Source organism: Pelobates fuscus, chromosome 4, assembly GCF_036172605.1.
Source record: "Pelobates fuscus isolate aPelFus1 chromosome 4, aPelFus1.pri, whole genome shotgun sequence".
NCBI lineage: Eukaryota > Metazoa > Chordata > Amphibia > Anura > Pelobatidae > Pelobates > Pelobates fuscus.
The window spans coordinates 113,619,750-113,642,437 of record NC_086320.1 but is presented as its reverse complement, the minus strand read 5'-3'; the positions used below and the strand labels follow the sequence as shown (position 1 = coordinate 113,642,437).

Below are 22,688 nucleotides of genomic sequence, written 5' to 3'. Positions count from 1 at the left end.
TGTACTCGTGGCTCTCCAGGCCGCAAAGATGTTCATTGTGGGCAACATGGGGCCCGCGGGTTTGACATGCTTGACCTACATCAATTGTCAATCTTAATACAATATTAAAAGTAAATTTTTGGACTTAATAGCAACACGCCAGGAAAAGTGAGTTTCAAATTCAGGGCCACAGTAGCCAAACTGGAAGGGTAGCTGAATTTGAGACAGACTTTCAGTTTGGCTTTAAAGGGTTATTCCAAGCATTATATCCACTACAGCACAAAATAGTTATGATACAAGGAGTACCCTTGCCTAATTCCCCAGTAATGGGATAAACCATTTAGTAATAGTTTGTCCTCTTACCTGGGTCTTGAGGATCCTTCCATGTCTGGTGACACGCTCAGTGTGGATGGTCTTACTCATGTGGAGCATGCAATATATGTAAGAATTGTCAGATAGAAGCTGCTAGAGTAGGGATGTGCTGCCATCATATATCACTGCAATCTTCATCAGTATGATCTGTGCAGCATGAAGAAGCATTTACAGAGAGCTGTGTATACGTGAGATGCAGATTCTGTTTCCTATCCAAAGATAACCTGTGTTATGAATATCTTGATCACGGTCTCATCTAACTCACCCTTTGTTCACACACCTCTATAGGCATCATACATACTCATTGTAATCTGGCAGTCAGGTCAGCCTCAGATACAGTCAGGGCCGGTGCAAGGATTTTTGGGTACATAGGCGAAGATGCATTTTTCTAAAATTAAAGGACCACTCTAGGCACCCAGACCACTTCAGCTTAATGAAGTGGTCTGGGTGCCAGGTACCTCTAGGATTAACCCTTTTTTTTATAAACATAGCAGTTTCAGAGAAACTGCTATGTTTATAATGAGGGTTAATCCAGCCTCCAAATCCTCTAGTGGCTGTCTCATTGACAGCCGCTAGAGGCGCTTGCGTGCTTCTCACTGTGAAAATCACAGTGAGAGCACGCAAGCGTCCATAGGAAAGCATTGTAAATGCTTTCCTATGCGACCGGCTGAATGCGAGCGCGGCTCCTGCCGCGCATGCGCATTCAGCCGATGACGTCGCGATCAAGATGGAGAGGAGGAGGAAAGCTCCCCGCCCGGCGCTGGAAAAAGAGGTAAGTTTAACCCCTTCCTCTCTCCAGAGCCCGGCGGGAGGGGGTCCCTGAGGGTGGGGGCACCCTCAGGGTACTCTAGTGCCAGGAAAACGAGTATGTTTTCCTGGCACTAGAGTGGTCCTTTAACATCTTCACCTATGTGCCTCCTAACCAGCCCCTCCCTCTTCCCCGTCCCTTAGTGTTCCTCTCCCCTCCCCCCTCCTTTCCCTGTCCCTTGGTTTTTCTCTCCCCTCCCCTCTCTGTCCCTTGGTGCACCCCCCACCCTCTTAGCGGTCACACTCCCCTTCCTGGTGTGCCTCCTACCTGTCTTGTAGCGTTGCAGAGCAGATCCTCTACAGGAGCTTCAGTTTTCTGTACCTGCTGGACTGACAGGAAGTCCTCTCTCAGTGAGCACTTCCTGTCAGTATGGCTGGGTACAGGAAACAGAAGCTCCGCCCCACCACGCTACACTCAGTGGTGTATATACACTAACAGCCACACACACTCAATGACAGACACACAGACGTCACTGACAGACACAGACTCACTGATCTGACACACACTCATTCATTGACAGACATACACTCAATCACAAACATACTCTCACTAATTTGACAGACACTCACAAACACACACTGATAGACACTCACACTGACAAAACACACTAATACACTGACAGATACACATTCATACAATCATTCACAGACACACTCACTCACAAATGCATAAACACATACACACTTACAGACACACACTCACAGACAAACACATACACACACAGACACACACACTCAAGACAAACACATACACATACACACACTCACAGACACATACTCACAGACAAACACACTCACAGACAAACACATACACACAGACACATACACAGAAACACACTCACAGACAGACACAGGCCGGGGGGCTTATCCTGGCCCCAACAGCACCGGAGGGGACCGATCAGCCACTTACCCCCTACGGGACACGTTTGGCGCCAGGGCACATGAGGTGCTCTACTACCAACATGGCGGCCCCAAGACCCACATCAGGCTACACACGCTATACGCAATCAGTGGCGTACCTAGAAGCACCTAACCTCTACTTCAGGGACTCCTGCAGGAGCTTCCACGATATCCGCCTGCATTGTTCAGCCACCGCAAGTCTGGACCTGGTCGTCACATCAGCCTTCCTGGGCCTTGAGCCCTCAGAGGACACCCCTCGAACCGTAGCCCACAACCTGGAGTGAACACACTTACCGGGAATCCCGTTGATGGCCATATAAGGTACCGAAACCGAGGGCGCCAGCGGTCAGCTCATACAGAGCCCGGGGCTGGCAGTGTGATACGCACCAGACTCTCTTTCACGCCGAGACTCAGCCCTTAGCACACCCAGGTCGGAGGCACAAGCAACTGAAATCCGAAGACCCAGCAGGCCGGAAAGCATGCCGCCACTAGCAGCCTGTTAACGCTGAACCCGTGGACATCAAGCAAACTCCGGTGGACATTAAGCTTGTTATATTATATGCACAGCCCCACATGTGACCAGCATTACCTCTCACTTAGCTATGTCTACTATAACTACTAAGCTGGTCTACACCCTGTTTTAGATTGAGAAGCACTTACTCACACACAGACATCCTGACCTTAAGCAAGTATAACTAACCTTTGATGTTTGTAGATATGCATGAGACTACAATGTACCATTAAGTACCTCCGGTAGTACCTAATAGACGGGTCCCCTAACTACCAAACCCACTTAAACAGGTTACTGCACAGCAATCCATATAGGATGACTGCCTTCCATGTGAGTTTAGCGTGATTAAGCCCACATTTACTTACTAAAGCAGAAATAATACCAAAGTCCACAGTCCACACCGACATAAGTACATGTCTCAGACTAGTCAAAGAACAAATATGATCAGCGGGTATAATTCTTGTATTGCTTTTCCTTTCTCATCTAACCTGTGCAAAGTTACTTGCGCCAAGCTTGTTATTGTTATAACTCTATAAAAATGTGCAATGCATCATGCCACTGTATTACTTGAATACATCTCTGAACACGCTGTTGTGGCGTATGTCGATGCTATGTAACAACATGCACAACAAAAATAAGGAATTTAAAAAAAAAAAAAAAAAAAAGAAGAATACCAGCCTTCACATACCAACTCACTTCCCACTATTTTCATTGTCAGAAGAACGGTTTGAGGCTGCAGTCCTCAACCCCCTTGCCAACCTTTTCATGCATATGACCGAGCAAGCAATTGCCCCCCTTGCCAACGCTCCAATACTCTGTGTGTGTGTGTATGATCCTTTTGCTTTTCCTGGCATTTATTCTACAATGATGTTTAATTTCTGTTATGATTCACATTTGCATTATTTTTTTTTAGCGCTTAATCCATTTACCCCAATTTTACTTTTTTAATCTTATATGTGAAAACTTAAGAAGTGAGTCAAAATGATTGTTATGTACATCTATAAATTAGTAGTAGAACATGTATTATTGATAAAGTGAGTATTGTCAGGGTATTTATATCGGCAGACATTTTGTGCTATGATATAAATTAAAATGTATATTGTCAGTCTACTCTGAACAGACCAGACTCCATTTTGTTATTTTCAAGTTAACAAAAGACACAAGATTTCTATCCCTTCTGTAAAACTGACTGCTTTGCCCGAGCTGAATGGAATGTGTAGTATAAACAACCTAGAGATAAGACATGAAGACGGGGGATGGACAGACTGTCTAAATGCTAATGGAATAGAATAAATTCTAAACCCAGACATAGGTGACAGAAGATTAAATAATTTAATTTTACTTTCTATATGTACAAAGTCCCATTGTAAGTTTTGAGTTCATTTTTTCACAAACTGTCATATTAGGAATTACTACAGAATATGGAGACACATAGTCTGAAGAAAACCCCTTGATCTGAAGAGCAAAATTGAGTTATAGCAACCATATAGATAACGTAAATGACTTCAAAATAGCCACCAGGAAAAGTTAACTCTTTCCTGGATAGGTATGTTTAGTGGGATGAGACTGCCATCTAGAGTCCAAATACTATCGTTACTATGGTTACCTAGAAAGGAACCACACCTACTGTGTTGTTATTGGTTATAAGCCAGTGACGAACAGAGAAAACGTTCCCTTTAAAAAGTTAAGAGAAAGGGGAGAGGAGAGATTCAAGCATTCGGAGATCCAGGCATTAAGAGATCGATCAAGGCAGAGCCAGGAGGGGTAATGCAGAGAAAGAGACCCATGACAAACAAGTTCCTGAAGCTACCTGAGAATATCTGATGAGAAAATAGCTACTTAACTGGTATATACTGGCTTCCATTAATTAATTAAAATTAATAGCATGATATATGACTGAATAAATCACAATCAGATATCAATATTTAGAAATCTTAGTAATAAGAAATACATTATTAAACTTTTTACTCTGCAGGTAAAAACGATGATTTTGTATTTATGTGACATATCACAAGTTAGCATATCGTGATATTTATCCAGCTGTATTGATTTGCTCTAAAATAAGATAAAATATCTGTTAGACAAATTAATTAAAATATCAGCTTATATAACATAGTAAGATTTATTTTTATTGGATGGATCTAGGAAGTGATTAATGACTGATTAAATGTTATTTTATTAAAAATTACATAGGAATAGATCTTAAATCCCTAGAAGAGGTCTAGCCAGCATTGAAAGGGTTATTTCTAACTGCCAGCTGAAAGTTTTTATGGATTCACGCTGCACTGTTCTCTCTGTGAAACTTTCACATTCTTTCTCTGTGAAGAAGTCGTAAATCAGTCTTGACGGCTAATGTGTAGATTCTAAACTACGTCTTATATTACCATATTGTATTGCATACTCACGTTATACTGAATTTCCATTGATTATTGTCACGCATGTTACTCATTATTATTATTTAAATTGTTAAAAAGAAACTATTTTTATAACAATTGTGATTTTATTATATGATATACATTTCACTTATAACGATAAACGTTCTTTGGGATCTGAGAATTAAAAATAGTGGGTAATTCTCATCTGTTTAATATTATTATCCCATAAATATCCCCACAGTATTGAAATACTTCTTTACATGCCTTGCCTACCAAGTGTCCCTATGTAGCACGCTCAAACAGACAGCACCTTTAGACAAACACACAGCGCCCTCACACAGCACACGTACCCACACAGCACGCTCAAACACAGAGCACCCTCGCACACACACATATATATATATATATATATAAATAACCCTTAGTGAATTAACAAAGATAATTAGACACATAGAATGTGATGGTAAGAACACCCTCACACACATGCTGCACTACTCACACACAACACCCTGCACCCCTCACACAATGCACCCCTCACACACACATGCTGCACACAACACACCCAAAACACTGTGACCCTTACACACACATGCTGCACACAGCACACCTAACACACTGGATCCCCTATGCACACACTACATTCCTTGTTAACAAACACATGCTACATTCTCTAAACGCACACTCTCTACAACCCTTACACACACTACAGCCGGCATGCACACACTCGCTACATCCACAATACATCCCCAATACACACTATGCCCCCTATACACACACTCTCTACAGCCCCTAGCACGATACGCGTTCCTGGCCTTTTTTCCCTCTGGTATCCCAATTATTGAGACACCAGAGACAAGTGAAAAGCAAACACAGCGCAAGCATGGTATTAAATTTGCTTGCGCTGCGCAGACCAAATACAGGGCCTTTTTCTCATGCTAGAGCTCTTCAGCAGGGCTCTGCGCATTGAACTAACATGCTCACTTTGAAAGGGGGTGTGCTTGTCCTTAGTGATGACAAAACACACCCTCTCTGGCCCCGCCCCCTTCTCAGGGGGCCGCTGTGATTGAAAAATGCCCGGACCGAATTTTTTTCCAGTCCGGCCCTGATGGGTACTCACTGCAATTAGACAAGTCCACAGATGTTGCAGGACTTTCAACTTTGTTGTTTTTTGTTAGATAACATTTTGACAAACAGATTGAAGAAGACTTGCTTCTGTGTGAAACTTTGAAAACTCGCACCACTGGTGAGAACATCTTTAACTGTATCCAGAAGTTTATGAACACACACAGTATAAATTGGGACAAATGTGTAGATGTGTGCAGTGATGGTGCCAAAGCAATGGTTGGGAAAGTGGCAGGCACTGTGTCACGAATAAGAAATGTAGCAAAAAACAGCACCGGTTCTCACTGTGTTCTTCACAGACATGCTAAAAATATTTCACTCTCACTTAAAACTGTGCTGGACGAATCAGTCCAGATTATTAATTTTACAAAAAGTCAACCATTACAGTCACGACTATTTAAAATTATATGTGAAGATATGGGTAGTCACCACTCTGCTCTGCTTTTGCATTCAGAAGTCCGTTGGTTATCACGAGGTAAAGTCCTTGTTAGAATGTTTGAATTGTGTCAAGAGTTGTTTGCATATTTCCAGGATCATAAATTTGGATTATCTGATCAATTAACAACCACTCTGGGGTTATACATAAGTAGCATATCTTTCAGACATATTCACAAAATTAAATGACGTATGCAGGGCCGGTGCAAGGATTTTTGCCGCCCTAGGCAAAAAAAAAAATTTGCCCCCCCCCCCCATATGACATCACAATGCCCCTCTCATATGCTCTGCCATATGGGCCAACGTCAGTCTGCACAAAGTGTCTTATCTGAAAAGACAGTGTGTTTACATTAAAAAGCCTACAGGCACAGGCTATAGACACCAGAACCACTACATTATGCTGTAGTGCTTCTGGTAACTATAGTATCCATTTAATGTGAGGTAAATTAGAGATTAGTGCCACTAATAATATATTGGATTGCCTACTTACCACCAGATGAGGACAATAGGCTGATGATGGGCTCAGTCTGGCTCCACAGGTCTGGTGTAGAAAAGGAAGCAGCGCCATTTTTTGGGGCCCCTTACACAGCTCAAGGTCTGGGCCCCCAGGGCTTGACCGTGAGTATGCCTACAATGCCCACACATAAATCCACCTCCATGGCCCACCCATGAGTTCTCTCACATGTAGTGAAGTGTATGTGTGTAGGGGATGTTTTATGTGTTATTGTAGAGGATGTAATGTGTGTGTTCTTATAGAATGTAGTGTATATGGATACCAATTTGTGTAAGGGATGTAGTGTGTGTATAGTGGATGCAGTGTGTGTTTGCGTGTAAGGAATGCATTGTATGTTTCTGGGTGTGTGTGTTTCTGTGTATGTAATTGAATGCGGTGTGTGAGCGTAAGGGATGCATTGTGTGTTTCGGGTGTGTCTGTGTATAAGGATGCATTGTATGTTTCTGTGTGTGTGTGTGTGTGTGTGTGTGGGATGTGTGTAGTGTAAGCTAATTCCAACTGTGTGGAAACTGCTCGGCTTGGCATAACTCAGAAAAAAACAGTTTGTGCGATTCAAAACTAGATAGAAAGATGAAACAGTCACTAAGAGCAAATAGAGTTTATAAGTAAAGATCAAGGCTTCTAATACAAGGTTAAAGCTAAACCAAGCCTCTCCATATTGCATAGGTGCACACTCAAATACAAAACGTCCTTGCATACCTCAGAGCCAAGTGGATCTTACGCACCAGGCCAAATCAGCTGTAAATCCCAAAATACTGAAGAAAAGGAAACTAAAATATAAACATAAGTCTAAAGTACTTTACTATAATATTTAAACAACCCAACAAAGCACCTTCATCTGGGGCGATCACTTTTCATATTTTTGTATTTATGTGAAACGGAGTTTGTGAAATAGAACATGAATTGTGCTGCCATCACTGATCAGTAAAAAGAAGAGGGTGGGGAATAAAAGATCTAAGTTATCCCTTTAATTCAGCTCCAGGACAGACAACTTTGTGCAGCTGCTCTGCATCCACTGAAATAATGAATGTGTATTTTGTCCCTGTCCAAGGTTCTCACAGAGAACCTTTGTGGGACGTAGAGTACATGAGCAGCAATCAATGTTTTCTTCCAGCAATTGTTGCAATGCCTTTGGCGTAATGCTGTGTGGACGGCGTCCAAATTGATGCAGATTTTCAAAATACTTAAGTTGGCAGAGACTCTAGTGGCCATCAGTCTGACAGCCAGATGCATGATGTGTGCCATATGTTTGAGAATGTTTTAGTATTACTGTCCAGAAACCACCAGTGTAATGCAAGTATATCTCTATTTTTTTGATACTTATAATGGGACTTGGCGCCTGCATCATGGCTCCGTCAGTCATTGAATACATTTCATACAATAGAAGAAACCAAAACAATGTTTCCTCCTCATTAGCATTGTATGCCCTGGCTGTGCCCAGACCGAACTGGATTGGAATGTGACTTGCTGAATCTTTAATATACACAAAATAAAACATCACATGAAAAGAAAAAGTTAGAGGTGATTTCCAATGTTTTATTCAATGCTGTAATTTCCAGAGAAGCGACAGTTCCACTTTAAAATGTATAGAACTTGAGTATGGATTAATCCCCATCATAGAAGAGGTGCAGCACACCAACAATAAAATCAGAGAACACATATTTCCACTCTAATACTCAAACCCAATTGTATATTGACCATCCTTAAATCTTATCATACAATGATGTCAGTATTTGGTATTATTGAAGACTGAACTGTACCCAAGGGTGACTTACCTTTTAGCACTAGCTTTGATTTCCACAGCATGCAAAATTCTTTTGTACGGCTAGAATTCAGTCATTGTCAATATCAACATAATTGTGGCCTCTGTAGGTCTACTTGTTACAGTGAGCGGTGGGTGGCTCATCAACACAGAGTATACTTGTTGCACATATAAATAATAGGAGCTAAAGCAATTGGTGTTAACTGGTACCAACGCTTTGTGACGATCTTCACCAAAAGCCCAAATAAATAAATTTCTAATGCCAATTGTTGCTTTTGATCATTATTCATTTATACATTGGGATCCCACTTTCTGCAGTTGCAACTTTTAGTTTTGTATTTTATTAAAGAGTACAATCTTTCATAATAAATACAAACACAAAAAGCAGAATAGGCAGTTTATTTTTGGTGACAACACCTTTTCATGTATTTTGTAATCATTGCCCCATTAGTTGGTCTTAAGTGTCCAATTGCTGTGTACTGCGGCTACCTTGTGATCAATTTTGGCTTTTATAAATTTTGATCTTTCAGTTTTAGTAGATAACTTCATAAATTGGTATGGTTATGTGTGATTGCCATATTTAAGGTTCAGATAAGCAAAACTCACATTTGCCTGCAGCCAGTCCTCAGACAATGACAGTTCCGCTTTAACAAGCCTAGTTATCCATTTGCAGGATTTTAGGTTCACAGAGTACAGACCTGGTGGCATGTGGCCTAAGGTTGCATCAACCCATGGGACCTCTACTGAATAATGTGGTTTGGGTATGTTCCATTTTGCACGGACACACAAGCTACAGGAACTTTTGTCCCACACAAGGAGAGGAAAGCCCAATGCAAACAGACTGCATGGTAAGGTATATAAAACAACGTCTGCAGCACATACACAACTTATATTATCAGGTAGACTGGGTTTTCTTATCCTCTTGGTGCCTTCTGAGTCACTCAAAGAGAAACTACCTAGAAGATGCTGTGATAGATTTCATGTGTTTAACCTACCTTTCCCTACATGTTTGGGGACTAAGTTTTGTACTTCCTCTGTTGGAAGCATTTGATATCCATGATATCCTCCATGCAATCCTAGACTGTTACTTGTTAGTACTTACTGGCTGATTTAATATAAAAAAAAATAAATAAAAAAAAATTGTGAAAGTGGTTAGACTAACTTGCACAAAAGGATAGTTGATTCATCTAGAATTTCACTTACGTTACCCATTATTCTGATTGGGCCAGTTATCTTAAAGATTTAATAAATAACATCACCCTAGATTTTTTTCAGGCATAGCTATTGCACACAATAAACTGGAGGACTGTTTCAGTTTTGCCCTTCTAGTTCAATTGCAGAAAGGAGCAACATTTAAAATACCGTAATTGATGAGAAGCCAAGATGGAGGCGCCTAGTTCCAGGGTAGAGGTAAATAAAGAGTATGTATTTCTACATCCAATGCAATTTTAAGATCTCACATAAACCTATGTTTACATATAACTTATATGAAGCAAATATTAAAAATCCTGCTAAGTGACGGGTCCACTTTAAAGTTTGTTTTGTCTATGCCTTTATCATACTTAAAAATAAACAAACTGCAAATTAACCCTGAATTTGCAAGGCCAGATGTTAAAATACTTTATAAAAACAGACATGACAAGTCAAACAAATTTATGTAGTCAAACATTATAAGAATTTATTTACATGTAAAAACATTTTAATTAATATTCAAGTACTATCTTTTCTCTCCTCTGCCGTGGCTTATCAGCATAATGACCTCACATTCAGGGCTGTAGCAAATATTGGTAGTACAGCGAAGACAGACAGAACGGACTATAGTTATGGCCAATTTCCAGTTCTGGGCCAGATGTTCTCGTTTCAAGATAGTTGGTTCAGAAGTGCCCAGAAAAATTAAACAAGCAGGAAAGGTGTTTCAGCAGAGCAAAACCATTTTGTGAATGAAAGACAAGACAAAGATGACTTCACAAAAAATATAATATGTAATACACTGGACAGTCATATTGAAACAGTGTGTCTATAAATATATATATTTTTTTTATTTCTTTTCAAATGATCACGCAGTCATTAGCATATTAATAACAGATATGTTTATTATGACATATCCATCAGTGCGGATTCAATACCACTTGGAACATGCAAATTGCCTTCGGGCGAACCAGTTTTCCAGTGCTTTTTTTTTTTTCTATTTTTGTTTATGACACAAAACTGCAAAGCCATTATAAATTACTGAGGAGGTATTTGGTACAAAACAAACATGGATATATATCCCACAAACATACATTATTGCCCATACCCTAAATCGTCTGCTACTTTGCAAGAGCATTTTATATTAAATTTCCTAAACTATCAAGAGTTTATAAAAAGACAAAAAGTCCTTAGTTTTAATGCGAAAAACTATTTGATGCTCTTTACATTTTTTATTATTTCATAGTAGGAACTTTAGCAGGTAGTTCGGATCATGGATTGTTCAAAACAAAAACACACAACAAATACCAGGGAGAAAGCAAATAAAGGTTTCAGAATTTATACTGGAAACCAACAGCAAAAATAGGACTGTTTAACCATGTTTTTGCACCTATTATCAAAAAAAGATGGGATCTACAGTCCATTAATAGCTGAAGGAACAAGGTTGGAAAACTGTAATCTGAAATATGGAAGAGCATTATGGTTTTCTTTACAACAGGAGTAGGCATTCTGTGTGTCCACCAGAGAATCATGAAGGAAAATCCCAAATGGTGCTCTAAAGACCATGATGAAGGTGTTGTCCATTACTAAGTCCATTACTAAACATGCCTTCAGGACCAACAGAAAGTAGTAGAATTAAAAGATATCTCTATTGATATATGGATCCCTCAATGAACACGGGATGCTACTGCATAACTCAATTGTGAAAATTTACGATTTTAGAAAATCCTGGCTGGTTAGTGGGTCATGAAGGCACGGTTGAAGAACACAGATTTAGAATTTATAAGTAAACTAAATTGGAAAACAAAGAAATAAACAAATCTCAATTATGTTTTCATATTAGGTATTTTTGGACTTATATGTGTAATTCTCTGGTAAATTCCCATTCTCAACATTTCTCAAAAAGCCTTTCATCTAATCTTGTATTTCTCTCATTGCAGTTATTAAAAAAATATTAATTTAAAAGCCATGGGTTTCAAGGAAAAAAAAAAAAAATGAAATAAAAAAATATTTATAATAAAATTATTTATGTATGTCTTGGGCACCTACATGTAAAACATGGCAGTAAAATATCTAAATCAAATTAAGGCACACGAAAAAATAAAAGAACAAAGCAATTCAAAATAAAACGTGTTCTACCAATAATTTACAATTTCACACAGTGCATACATTTTTTTTTAATATGTCCGTTAACTTAATGTTCTTTATCATTAAAACTGTAAGGCAACACATTACAAAAAAAAAAAGAAATTATGTACCCAAAAAAACGCATACAAATTTTGTTTTGTACTGTTAGTTTTCTAATGCCTCTCTAATAAAACACAATATGGCTTGGCATAAAAAAAATGCATAGTTTAAAAAAAATGTCTTGACCTTTCACCTTGATGAGCAACTACATAAGAAAAAAAATAAAATAAAAACAAAACAGAATAAAAGGCAGGAACTAAACTCCTGCCCACACTTCTGTGTTAAGGCTGACAAGAGCTGTAAAGTGAAGGCACTACAGTCCTAGCAGTCACTTAGCTTCTTGCAAAGTCTTCAAGAAATGCTAACAGACTGCGAATGAATAGCTGTTCTCACACTTTGAGACATTCTTTTGTTGCTCTTTGTGCTTGGCCCTAGACATAAATGGCAACCCATTTATTGGGGATACGGGGGTGATTAGATCAATTCTGTATTTACAGATAGCTGCATTCCGTCATAGCCATCAGGCTTCAATAGATATACGACAACCATCCTTATCTGAATAATATAAATATATATATGAATATATACGTAGCTAAGCCTTATTTTACTTGCATTACATAGTAATAATTCATCTAATCTACCTCGAGGCAAACCCGCAATAAAATACCCTCACAGCATGCTTTCTGTGCCTAAGCAAGGGAAAACGGAACCGCAATCTTAACCCTGAAGCCGGTGACACATAGGTGACAGAAGGAATGGCAGTCTGTTTAACCTGCTCTGTTATGTAATGGAAGCCCAACTCCATGAATCTTCACACAGGGCAAAGTGTGATTAGCTGTAACAGAAAAATAAAAGATATGCATCAGTCATCCTGTATATTCTATGGTTGGTGGAAATCAAGTTAAAAGAGACATGTTCTGCATTACTGACAATTTGGTAACTAACGTGCAAAACTAGAACCACTAAAAGCAAACCTACTTTATAGTGCGCCCTCCAAAACACCCCAAAAAATTGGAAATCATATAGATGAGTAGGAATGCATAGGATGGGGGTGACAGCACCCAAAATACAAATTAAAAATAAATACAACCTTGATCAGAGAATAGAGATTGTGGTCTGTGGTATCTAGTTAAAACACAGACTCAACATAGTGTGATCAGTACATATAGTGAATACACACGCAATATATTGAGGAAAACTCACAAGAGAATGGAAAATGTCAGGCACACCATCCTAAGCCAAATCTGATTAAGTTTGTATTTATTTTTCATTTGTATTTTGGGAGGTGTCATCCCCATCCTTTGCGTTACTGACAATTTGTTAGTATAACACATTCTTATTCTCAAGATACAATAGTTTTAAATGTCCTTATAGAAGAAGAGAAGGTTTCCATTATGTTTTTTACTTCTTTTTTTTTTCCCTTTAAATGTAAAGATGATGTATGGCATATAACTTACTGTACTATGATAAAAAATACTTTTTCGTTAACCTTTAACAAATGAAATGCAAAATCTAATAATTTTAAAGAGCGAGTACTTTTTATAATCTACAATTACATCATTATAAATTGCCAATTTGTTTTGCAGTAAGAAACGCTAATAACCCATTTTCCCTGTTACAAGCTACACAGAAATCTACATCACCCCTCACCAATCCTAGATGTGGCAGTACCTGGCTTTTCCCGATGCATTTTTTGCAGGCTTTCGGAAAGACTGATTTGTAGATCTCGTTGACATTGTCCTTGGTGACACACGAACAAAATTTGAAGGTGGTGTTTTGGGGATTTTTTTCACTAAATGTGTCACCCATTTCTTCTGCTCATCTTGAGTGCAAGCCAGCAAAAGCATATCTCTGGCAGATGTCACATCATAACTCACTGTAAACATAAGAGGATAAACATGTTCAAATCATAATAATAGTTATCTAACTTTCGAGATTTAAAAAACAAAAAAAACACAAACCTGGTTCCAGTGTCAATAGCCGGATTAATGTAGAAAAATATAGTTTGAGTCTTAAACTCATTGCAATTAAAAAAAAAAAAAAAAAAAAGACAGTTTGTTCAAATTATACATTCTAATGCAAAGGCTTACAATCTGTCTCTTGTTGTGTCTAAGTAAGACATGACATGTATTGCTACTATGAGCTGCCTGGGACTTTGTTTAAAACAATCTTGTTTAGTTTTGGAAAATATTTTTTTTTTACAAAAATATAAATTTCTACAGTTTCAGAAATTATAATACAATTTAGCCTAGTTTTTGTGAACTTTAATCAAATATTTTCCTGCAATTAAAGGGACACAATATCTACCAGAACCACTACAGCTTAATGTAGTGGTTCTGGTGTTTATAGCCTGTCCCTGCAGGCTCAGCATAACACCTCTAGATGCAGTCACTCAGATGGCCACTAGATGTCCTTCCTATTTCAGTTCTGCATTGTGTGCAGAACCTACCTTCAGCATCTCCACGCTCTGCATGGAAACGCTGAATGCTCTCCATAGAGATGCACCGATTCTATGCAGAGATGCCGCTAGGCACAGTTCTGCATTTTGCCACACATGCTAAATAGCCTCCCAATGCTTTACTATGGGAAAGCATTGGATTGGCTGATATCTTCAATACTGATGATCTCAGCCGTGGGGTAAGTGCTAGCCACAGCAATAGAGAAAAGTTCCCCAAAACATGTACTCCAGCGCTATAACTTTAGGAACAAATGTATTCCTAACACTATAGTGTTCCTTTAAACCACTTTAAAGTTAATGCAAACCTGTTTATGCACATAGCATAAACATAAATAGCAGAATGGGCATGTATATCCTAAACGTGTCCTAGTATTTTTAGAACTGACCTTTGCAAGGTGCGATGAGCTCCTCTTTTTTATCCAAGTGGTCTTTATGGCACTTGACATGGCACTTTCGGCATTCCAACGCAGGAGGAGGCTTAAAAACATGCCATAAAGGTTTAGCACAAGCCTCACAATTCGCTGGAAAGTGATACAGGGTAGGGATGAACTCATGGCCTTTGTGATTGTGGAAGTTTGTCCTCTCTGTTTGTTGCACAGGTTCCAACTCAAAATCTTTCCTACACTCGCCTTCATTGGCATACAGTATCTGTTGGGAAGAAAAAAAAAACAGTTACATTATAAACAAGTCTGAAACTTCAGCCAGGCATATATTAATTCTCTCTCGCCAATGCCACCCCCTCTCAAAAACAAACAAACAAACAAACACAAGACTTGTTCCAGTCACTTAGTAACAATACACACACTCCTGATTAGCTCATTACTTTTTGCATTTCTCTAAGGAACACAAGCTAGTTTCTTATTCCTTGTTTACCCTAATTTTCAGCCCTGTTACCATATATATTTTGATTTGGTTTTCAATATATTGTAAGTTGCAGTGTGACTTGAGTTCCCTTGAATAAAGGTTCACTACTACTTTTAAATGTCCTCTTTCCAAGCACAAGTGTGTGGCTCCCTGGAGCTTTATATTATATACACATATTTTGACATACACTATAGGATCTGCCCATCATTTCAATACGCACATCGTGTTTTCAAAGTCCATTATACACAGCTAGCTATTGCATGTGTTCAATGTCCCTATATTTGTTTCCACTGAGTGCAGGTTCCCTAATTTCAGGGGAGCACCAGAAACTTGCATTCAATCATCACACACGCTGAATTTACTGCAGTATCTGCTGCACATGAGTGTAACTCCAACTAATCTTGGGTAGACCGGGATAAGTATGCCCCAGGGCTACAGTAAGATTAAAGGAATACCAACACAATAACTATAGCAGAAAAATAATAATGTAATATAAAAGACAAGTAAGAATGAAGTGTGTGTTCGGGGAATGTAATGCCATCTCGGTGTTCTGGAGATTTTGTTTTCTATAATACGCAGTTCCCTGTTATATATGTATATAAATATATGTGTGTGTATATGTTATGTTCTTTGATCAAATGATCCATAAAGATAAGGACATGTGGGAAGCATTAGGCTCTTCCCTATATAAGTGGGCCTAATGTACTAGTGTATTATTCAATGTAATCAGCTTGTCCCTTTACTTATAAATATAAAAGTTTAAAAAGGCAGATCAACATATTTTGAGTACCTGAAATATTCTAGGGATATCTTCAGTATTTGCTCGATAAACGTCTCCTTGTGTAACGGGGCGGACATGGAAAAGCTTACTGAAATTAAAATAAATAAATAAATAAATACAGTGAATTTGTTTTTCCATCCTGTCTTATTGTGAAATAATATTTAGTTTTGAAACACGAGGGGGTTAAAATTCAGTTAAATGTTATTCTAAATCCCTATATAATATTAGGGTTTATTAATTCACCTAGCTCCCAGAATGCTGGTGAAAGGGGGCAAGCCAGTGATGTGATACATGCCACCGGCTCTACCCAAATGGGACAGACCTGTCTAAGAAAGGGGGAGGGTACACCCATAGAATTGACAGGTCAGCCTGCCAATTGCACTCCAGGCTGCCTGCCAATCAAGTAGGCTGGCCCACCAATTGTGGACCATGAAGGGAACACTGTTTTACTGCTCAAAGCAGGGTCATAGTGCCCCAAGCATACCACAAGTGGGTCTAATCATGCGATCGTTCATATTATGCTCATTGGGGACTGTTCCCTGGTGTCCTCAAAAGCAGGACACCAAGGAACGAAGATAGAATGGCAAGACTGGACATCATAATCAGGGACTTTACTGCCAAAAACCAGGAGGTTTTGGAATCAGGACGATTGCAACAAGTGATTCCTGCACAAGAAACATGCTGTAAGTAAGTAAACCTGAATATCTAATTTTCACACCATCCACATTCTTTAAATATAAGGAGAAAATATATTTAAAAACAATAAAAATAAAAATGGAGTACAGGTCTGACACAAACAAATTAAACATTTGGTAACAATGAAATAGACAAACCGATCATGTGAGTCCAAATATATACACATTAACTTTCATAAGGAGTACTTGTTAATCCAATACTTACTCTATATCTAGTACCATTGATGGGTTGGACTGTTCTTTAGTCTGTTCATCATTGTAAAACAAAATCTTTTTACTGCTAACTACAACATACTAAAGATAAAAAGAGAGGGGGGTAAAAAACAATATTAGAACAAAGTACAAACTAAATCAACTATATAAATAATAACTGCCATGTATTGGCAATAAAAATTCTTTATGCAATATATCCGAAGTAGTGGTGATCGACTGGCAATGAAATGCTGACTGTGCAAGGTGATACAGTAAACCGACATGGCAGAGAGGGGTTAAACAAGCATAGCCATGGTCACATATACAGATATCAAAGGTCTCCTGGGATGTCTGTGCCTGCAGATGCTTAGAAATAGTGGACTGGATATAAACGGTCTCCCAATATAGGGTAGGGGCAAAGTACCCAGGAGTGAAAACTGATGATGGTAATGAAGCATATTTTCTTGGATATTATTAATACCTGTTTCTTCCATCCATATCTCTTAATGTTCCCTCTGTTCGGTATGGAAAGCCAGCCTTCAATTCTTGACTCTAGAGTGGAATGAACATTAAAATAAGGCATGCTGTCTTGCCCACAGAACAGTGTCATAGTAGTGCAATTTAAAGTAACATGCAGAATGGAAAACAGCATAGCAGAGAATGCAAACTTGGATTCTCGCCACTTCATGCTCAGAAAAAAAATAAAATAAAAAATAACTTGCGGAGAATGATGCAAGTTGAACATGAAGAGTATTCCAAGACAAAATAAAAGCCAAAAGAAAAAGTGATGCGGAATACAAATGAACACTTTCTGATGGCTTAAAAAAAAACAAATAAATATGAAGGCGACTGGTGCAACAAGCTAAACAGAACAAAGCATTAAAAATAAAAACAAAAAACAGTCAACAGATAAAACAGGCAGGAAATGCGTGTTCCAATTACTCACAGAGAACAAGAATAGGAAAGAAATAAGGAATGCAGGAAGACTCGACTAGACGGAGAATAAAAGACAAACAGTTCATTTAGTGTGAATAAAAAGACTGGTTTCATTTGAAATTGTTGTTCAGTTGCAGGGCTAAGCATAGCTAGCATTCAGAAAGACAGACAGTGGTATGCTTAGTGCTGCTACTAACAGGTCCCACTGAGAAGAGGCAATTGTTACAGGACTAGGAAGGGTCACTGCAATGACACACACACCTACGAAATGATGATCCAGTAAGACCACTGAATGCTAATAAAATGAAACAAAATATTTTGGGGGAAAATGGAACTGCTCATATCATTAACACGGCACTTTTATTTTTGTTTGTTAACTCTGTTTAACCTTGGAGACCATTGCCTGACTACAACTGAATTGGGAAGCAGCTTTCCTGGTTTTTCACTGATCAGTACTGCCCAATGGAATTCCCAGTTAAGTTATCAGGATACTAAGAGAACAGAGTTAAACTAATATTTGGAGAATACAGGAGGTGAAAATTTTAGTTGCCATCAGCATTTGTCATCAAGCATGTCGGGCTTAGTCACGCTATATATTCCAAGAGCACAACACATCAATTGCAAATTGATGCTCTAAAATCAAATTCAAGAGAAAAAAATGTACACTTGACAAAAACACAATTCATCTAAATAAAGTAATCATAAGCCAGATTCAACTGAACATTGACATGAATGGTTTAATATAGTTAAATATAATTTAAAAATATACTCTAAGCATCAAACTGCTGCTACCCACTGCCAGTACATTACAAATTACCTATTAACCAGTGGCCTATATTACAGTTTGACATTTTTGGAGATGCTTTTCAAAGGATTTATTTTTCGAAAAAATTACAATATCCAAAAATATATAATTAAAATAAATATATCCATATATAAAAATGTGTTTTTTTTTTTTGTTTTGTTTTTTAAAACTGTTAAGTCATTTTAAAAGTTTATCCACAAATAATAAATCCTTTGAAAGCCTTATCCAAAAATATTGCACATTAAGGCCAAAATTCTGTAACAGTTTAGTTTCATCCATGGAAGGAAGTGGAATGATATATCAGTCACTTTCAGGTTCCTAGAGGAGTTAAAAACGTGCAGCACACAATTAAAATCAAGAAGTGACATTTTCCCTTTACATTTTTATGCATTATCCCACAATGCATTAAAAAGCAGAAGAGAGGAGGATTCTTAATGGAAACAAAATATAACAACAAATATAAAATTCTAACTATTCGATCCTGAAATCTGATTCCAATCACCTACTTATCTCCTGTTTATTATAACCCAACAAGTTTGATATATGACTATATAGACACATGCATTTTCTCCTTATACATTTTCCTGTACTAATGTATAGCAGTCCAACTCCCCATGCTTGGTGCCGGCTGGTTTACATCAACACCCCTGCACTTCAGTAAGAGAGCATGGGTGGAGAAATTTAGACAGGAATAAAAAACAAAAACACAAAAACCATTCAATTATATGATCTAATTTGCAGTAGGAACAGAAAGGTCCAATTACGGATTAAATACTAGGGGATACTATTTACATTGTTTACTTTATCTCCTACTTTATTAAAAAAACAAATCTAGAACATAAGGCAAGAAACATGCAAATGATACCAATTCTCTATATACTGCTCTAGCTACACAGAGACACACACATTTCAGTGAAAAGTACTATTTTAAGTCATTGCATTTATTACTGAGTTTATATGCCAAGCAGTGGGTTTACAACCAACTTCCCACAGATATATCTCCTATAATGGGAATTCTATAAAAAAAACACCAACTTACCACCTATCATTCCATCCGTGTCATCTGGCTGCAGGCTGGCCACGCTGGTATTATCCATCCGTAGCTGTAGGTCGACAAGCCTTGCGCGCAATTGCTCCACGTCACTTTCCTTACTATCCAGCTGCATTTGCAGGTCATTCTTATTATTGCTTTCTTCAGTTAATTGCTAGATAGAGGTTAGTCATACAAAGAAGTTACATGAAGTGTATTTTACCATCACACAAACATGCAGAAAATAAATTGTATACCAACATGTAGTGAACGGAACAAAAGTGAGTCAAAGTCAAAGATATCCAATTAATAATTCAGAGATCGCAAATTCTGAAAAACGTCCAAATCAGCTATCATTTATACTTTAATTTTGCAATTTGGATTTTAACTCTCTACAATGTGTCGAGACTAAATGCCTAAGACTACCCTTGATTACTTCCTTCTAAACATTGTGTCTACACAATATTCTCTCATAAACTGTACAAAAATAACAGAATGAGTACCATTTATATCACCTGGCTTGTAAGCTTCAGAGATATATTGCAATACATAAGATTAGCACAAATGTAGATTATGTTTTATTTATTGATACACACTAATGTATACTTGCTGGTCCTGAAATACAATGACACTTTATCCAACGCAAACTGTGGGGGGACCTGTTAAGAAGCATTGGTGCCCTAGAGACAATTCATTATGTAAAAATCCAATTTTAATGAATAAGCTCACACCGACATAGGGATTTCTAGAGGTGGAACATACAATAAAATCAGAATGTATGACCTATTCATCTTTAGCAATTTAATTGTTCAACCAATTAATGACATCTTACCATTAACATATCATCCATTTCTTTCTGGTACTTTGCAACCATCTGGTTATACTTTTCTTTCTCTTGATTAAGATCCAACTGTAGCTTTCGGTTTTCCTTTTCTTTCTTCCTTAGATCCTGAGTGTTGGCTTTCTTTCTGTCCAGTTTGAAATCTTTCCTATTCATTATCTCAGCCAGCTTATTCACAGCCTAAAATATACATCAACATGGAAGGTAAGCGTAAGCAGAGTTTTTACTCCTTTATCAGTATACATCTTAATATTTAAACTATTTGTGGCTTTATTAACAGCCATTTAAACACAGTCACGACAAGCTGATTGGACAATGAATTGCGAATGCACAACAAAACGTACTGTGGCTAAACCCACTGTGTAAGCAATAGAGATCAGCAGATTTACAGAGCCAAAGTACAGTTTGAGACCTTAAAGTGTGCTAAATAGGCCAAGTCTTGTCTTGTATTGGCAACCTGTGTGCTGGGCAGAGCATACACTAATCCATTACACACTAGTTTTGTCAATAATAGTTTCTCAGTATTTCAGCGTCAGAATATTTTGGAGGCTGTGTATAAACTACAGTGCTAATATAGTATTATACAAGACTACAATAAGAGATAAGGCAATTTAAGACAGGGCAGTTGTACAAAGCTCACCAAACAAAAGAAGTTCTAACAAGGAAAATTAATATTCACAATTAAATGCAACATGATCAGTCTGTTACCTGTGTTTTCAGTGTCCTTTCAGTGTTAATACTCTTCTCATAGGCAAGCTTCATGGCTGCAATTTCCTCTTGTTTATCCTTTAATTCTACATTAGAAGAAAGAAAATCACAATCTCTAAATACTGCTAACCTCTATTAACTCATGAAAACTAAAAGGAATCCCTCTCAAATAAACACAACATTCTTAAACATATAAAATACAAAAAAAAAAAATCACATATACAAAAAAAGATGCCGTAAACTCAATTATACTAGTGAAAAAAAATTATAAAAACTTTACAAAGTATTAAAAAGGTAAGCAGTACTAATACAAGTAAAAACAGCTCAAAAACACTTAATGTAATGTTATGTTGAAAAAAGTTCGTTCCTTTCCTCTATTTATAAAGGAGTAAGTGCTCTATTTTTATTATTAACTTTTTTTTATCACAGAGTGCACAATGGTTGGAAAGTTCACAATGTGTGTGTAAATTTATTGTATAATCTGCACTACTATTTTGGTTTTCATCTCATGTATATGTATCAACACTTTAAAACGCATTCCTGGATGTTTATTCTATCAATATATAGAGTAGTATGTGTAGACCTATGCTTTCCCATACTCTCATGCATGTATGCTTATATATATATATATATATATATATATATATATGACTGTGCATTTGTATTTGTGTATACGAGTTCATGTACATGTATGTGTGTGTGATTATGTATATGTACATGTGTTTATGCGTTCGCATATACATATTTATGTGTGTGTGTGTATGTATAAAGTGTACCATCTTCTGCACTGTCTGCTTGTTTTTCTTCTCCCTCTCCCCCTTCACTCTGCTCTTCAGAAAGATATTTATGACCCTCTGCAAAAATGTTGTCTATTTTCTAACAAAACTGTGTTTTATCTACACTCATGTCGCTTTAACCCCTGTATCACAACTCAACTTTGAATTCCATGTGTCGTCTTGCTCAGAAATGCTTCAGACTTGAGAAAGGGAGGTTTTCCCAAAAGCTTGTCAATAAACATTCTGTTAGTCCAGTAAAAAAGGTATTACAAGATACAAATTTTAACTGTTTTTTTTTTTTTTTTTTTACACACACACACACACACACGTATATGTGTATATATATATATATATATATATATATATATATATATATGTATATATATATATATATAGGCATAGTGCACTTTTTTCTACATAATACTTAAACATATAGCTGATTATTACTAG

At 37.6% G+C, this 22,688-nt stretch overlaps 1 protein-coding gene across 1 annotated transcript in view; it reads right to left on the bottom strand.

Moving 5' to 3' along the window:
* Positions 1-10,429: 10,429 nt before the first annotated feature.
* Positions 10,430-22,688, bottom strand: part of ROCK1 (Rho associated coiled-coil containing protein kinase 1) — a 108,460-nt gene continuing 96,201 nt past the window's right edge. Inside the window, exons 25-33 of the mRNA XM_063451494.1 lie at positions 21,463-21,548; positions 20,746-20,934; positions 19,923-20,088; positions 17,624-17,694; positions 17,156-17,244; positions 16,265-16,343; positions 14,997-15,258; positions 13,824-14,028; positions 10,430-12,987 (exon numbers count right to left, since the gene is read on the bottom strand). Of these exons, the coding sequence (XP_063307564.1) occupies positions 12,984-12,987; positions 13,824-14,028; positions 14,997-15,258; positions 16,265-16,343; positions 17,156-17,244; positions 17,624-17,694; positions 19,923-20,088; positions 20,746-20,934; positions 21,463-21,548 (1,151 nt within the window). The 3' untranslated portion in view covers positions 10,430-12,983. The remainder of the gene's footprint in view (positions 12,988-13,823; positions 14,029-14,996; positions 15,259-16,264; positions 16,344-17,155; positions 17,245-17,623; positions 17,695-19,922; positions 20,089-20,745; positions 20,935-21,462; positions 21,549-22,688) is intronic.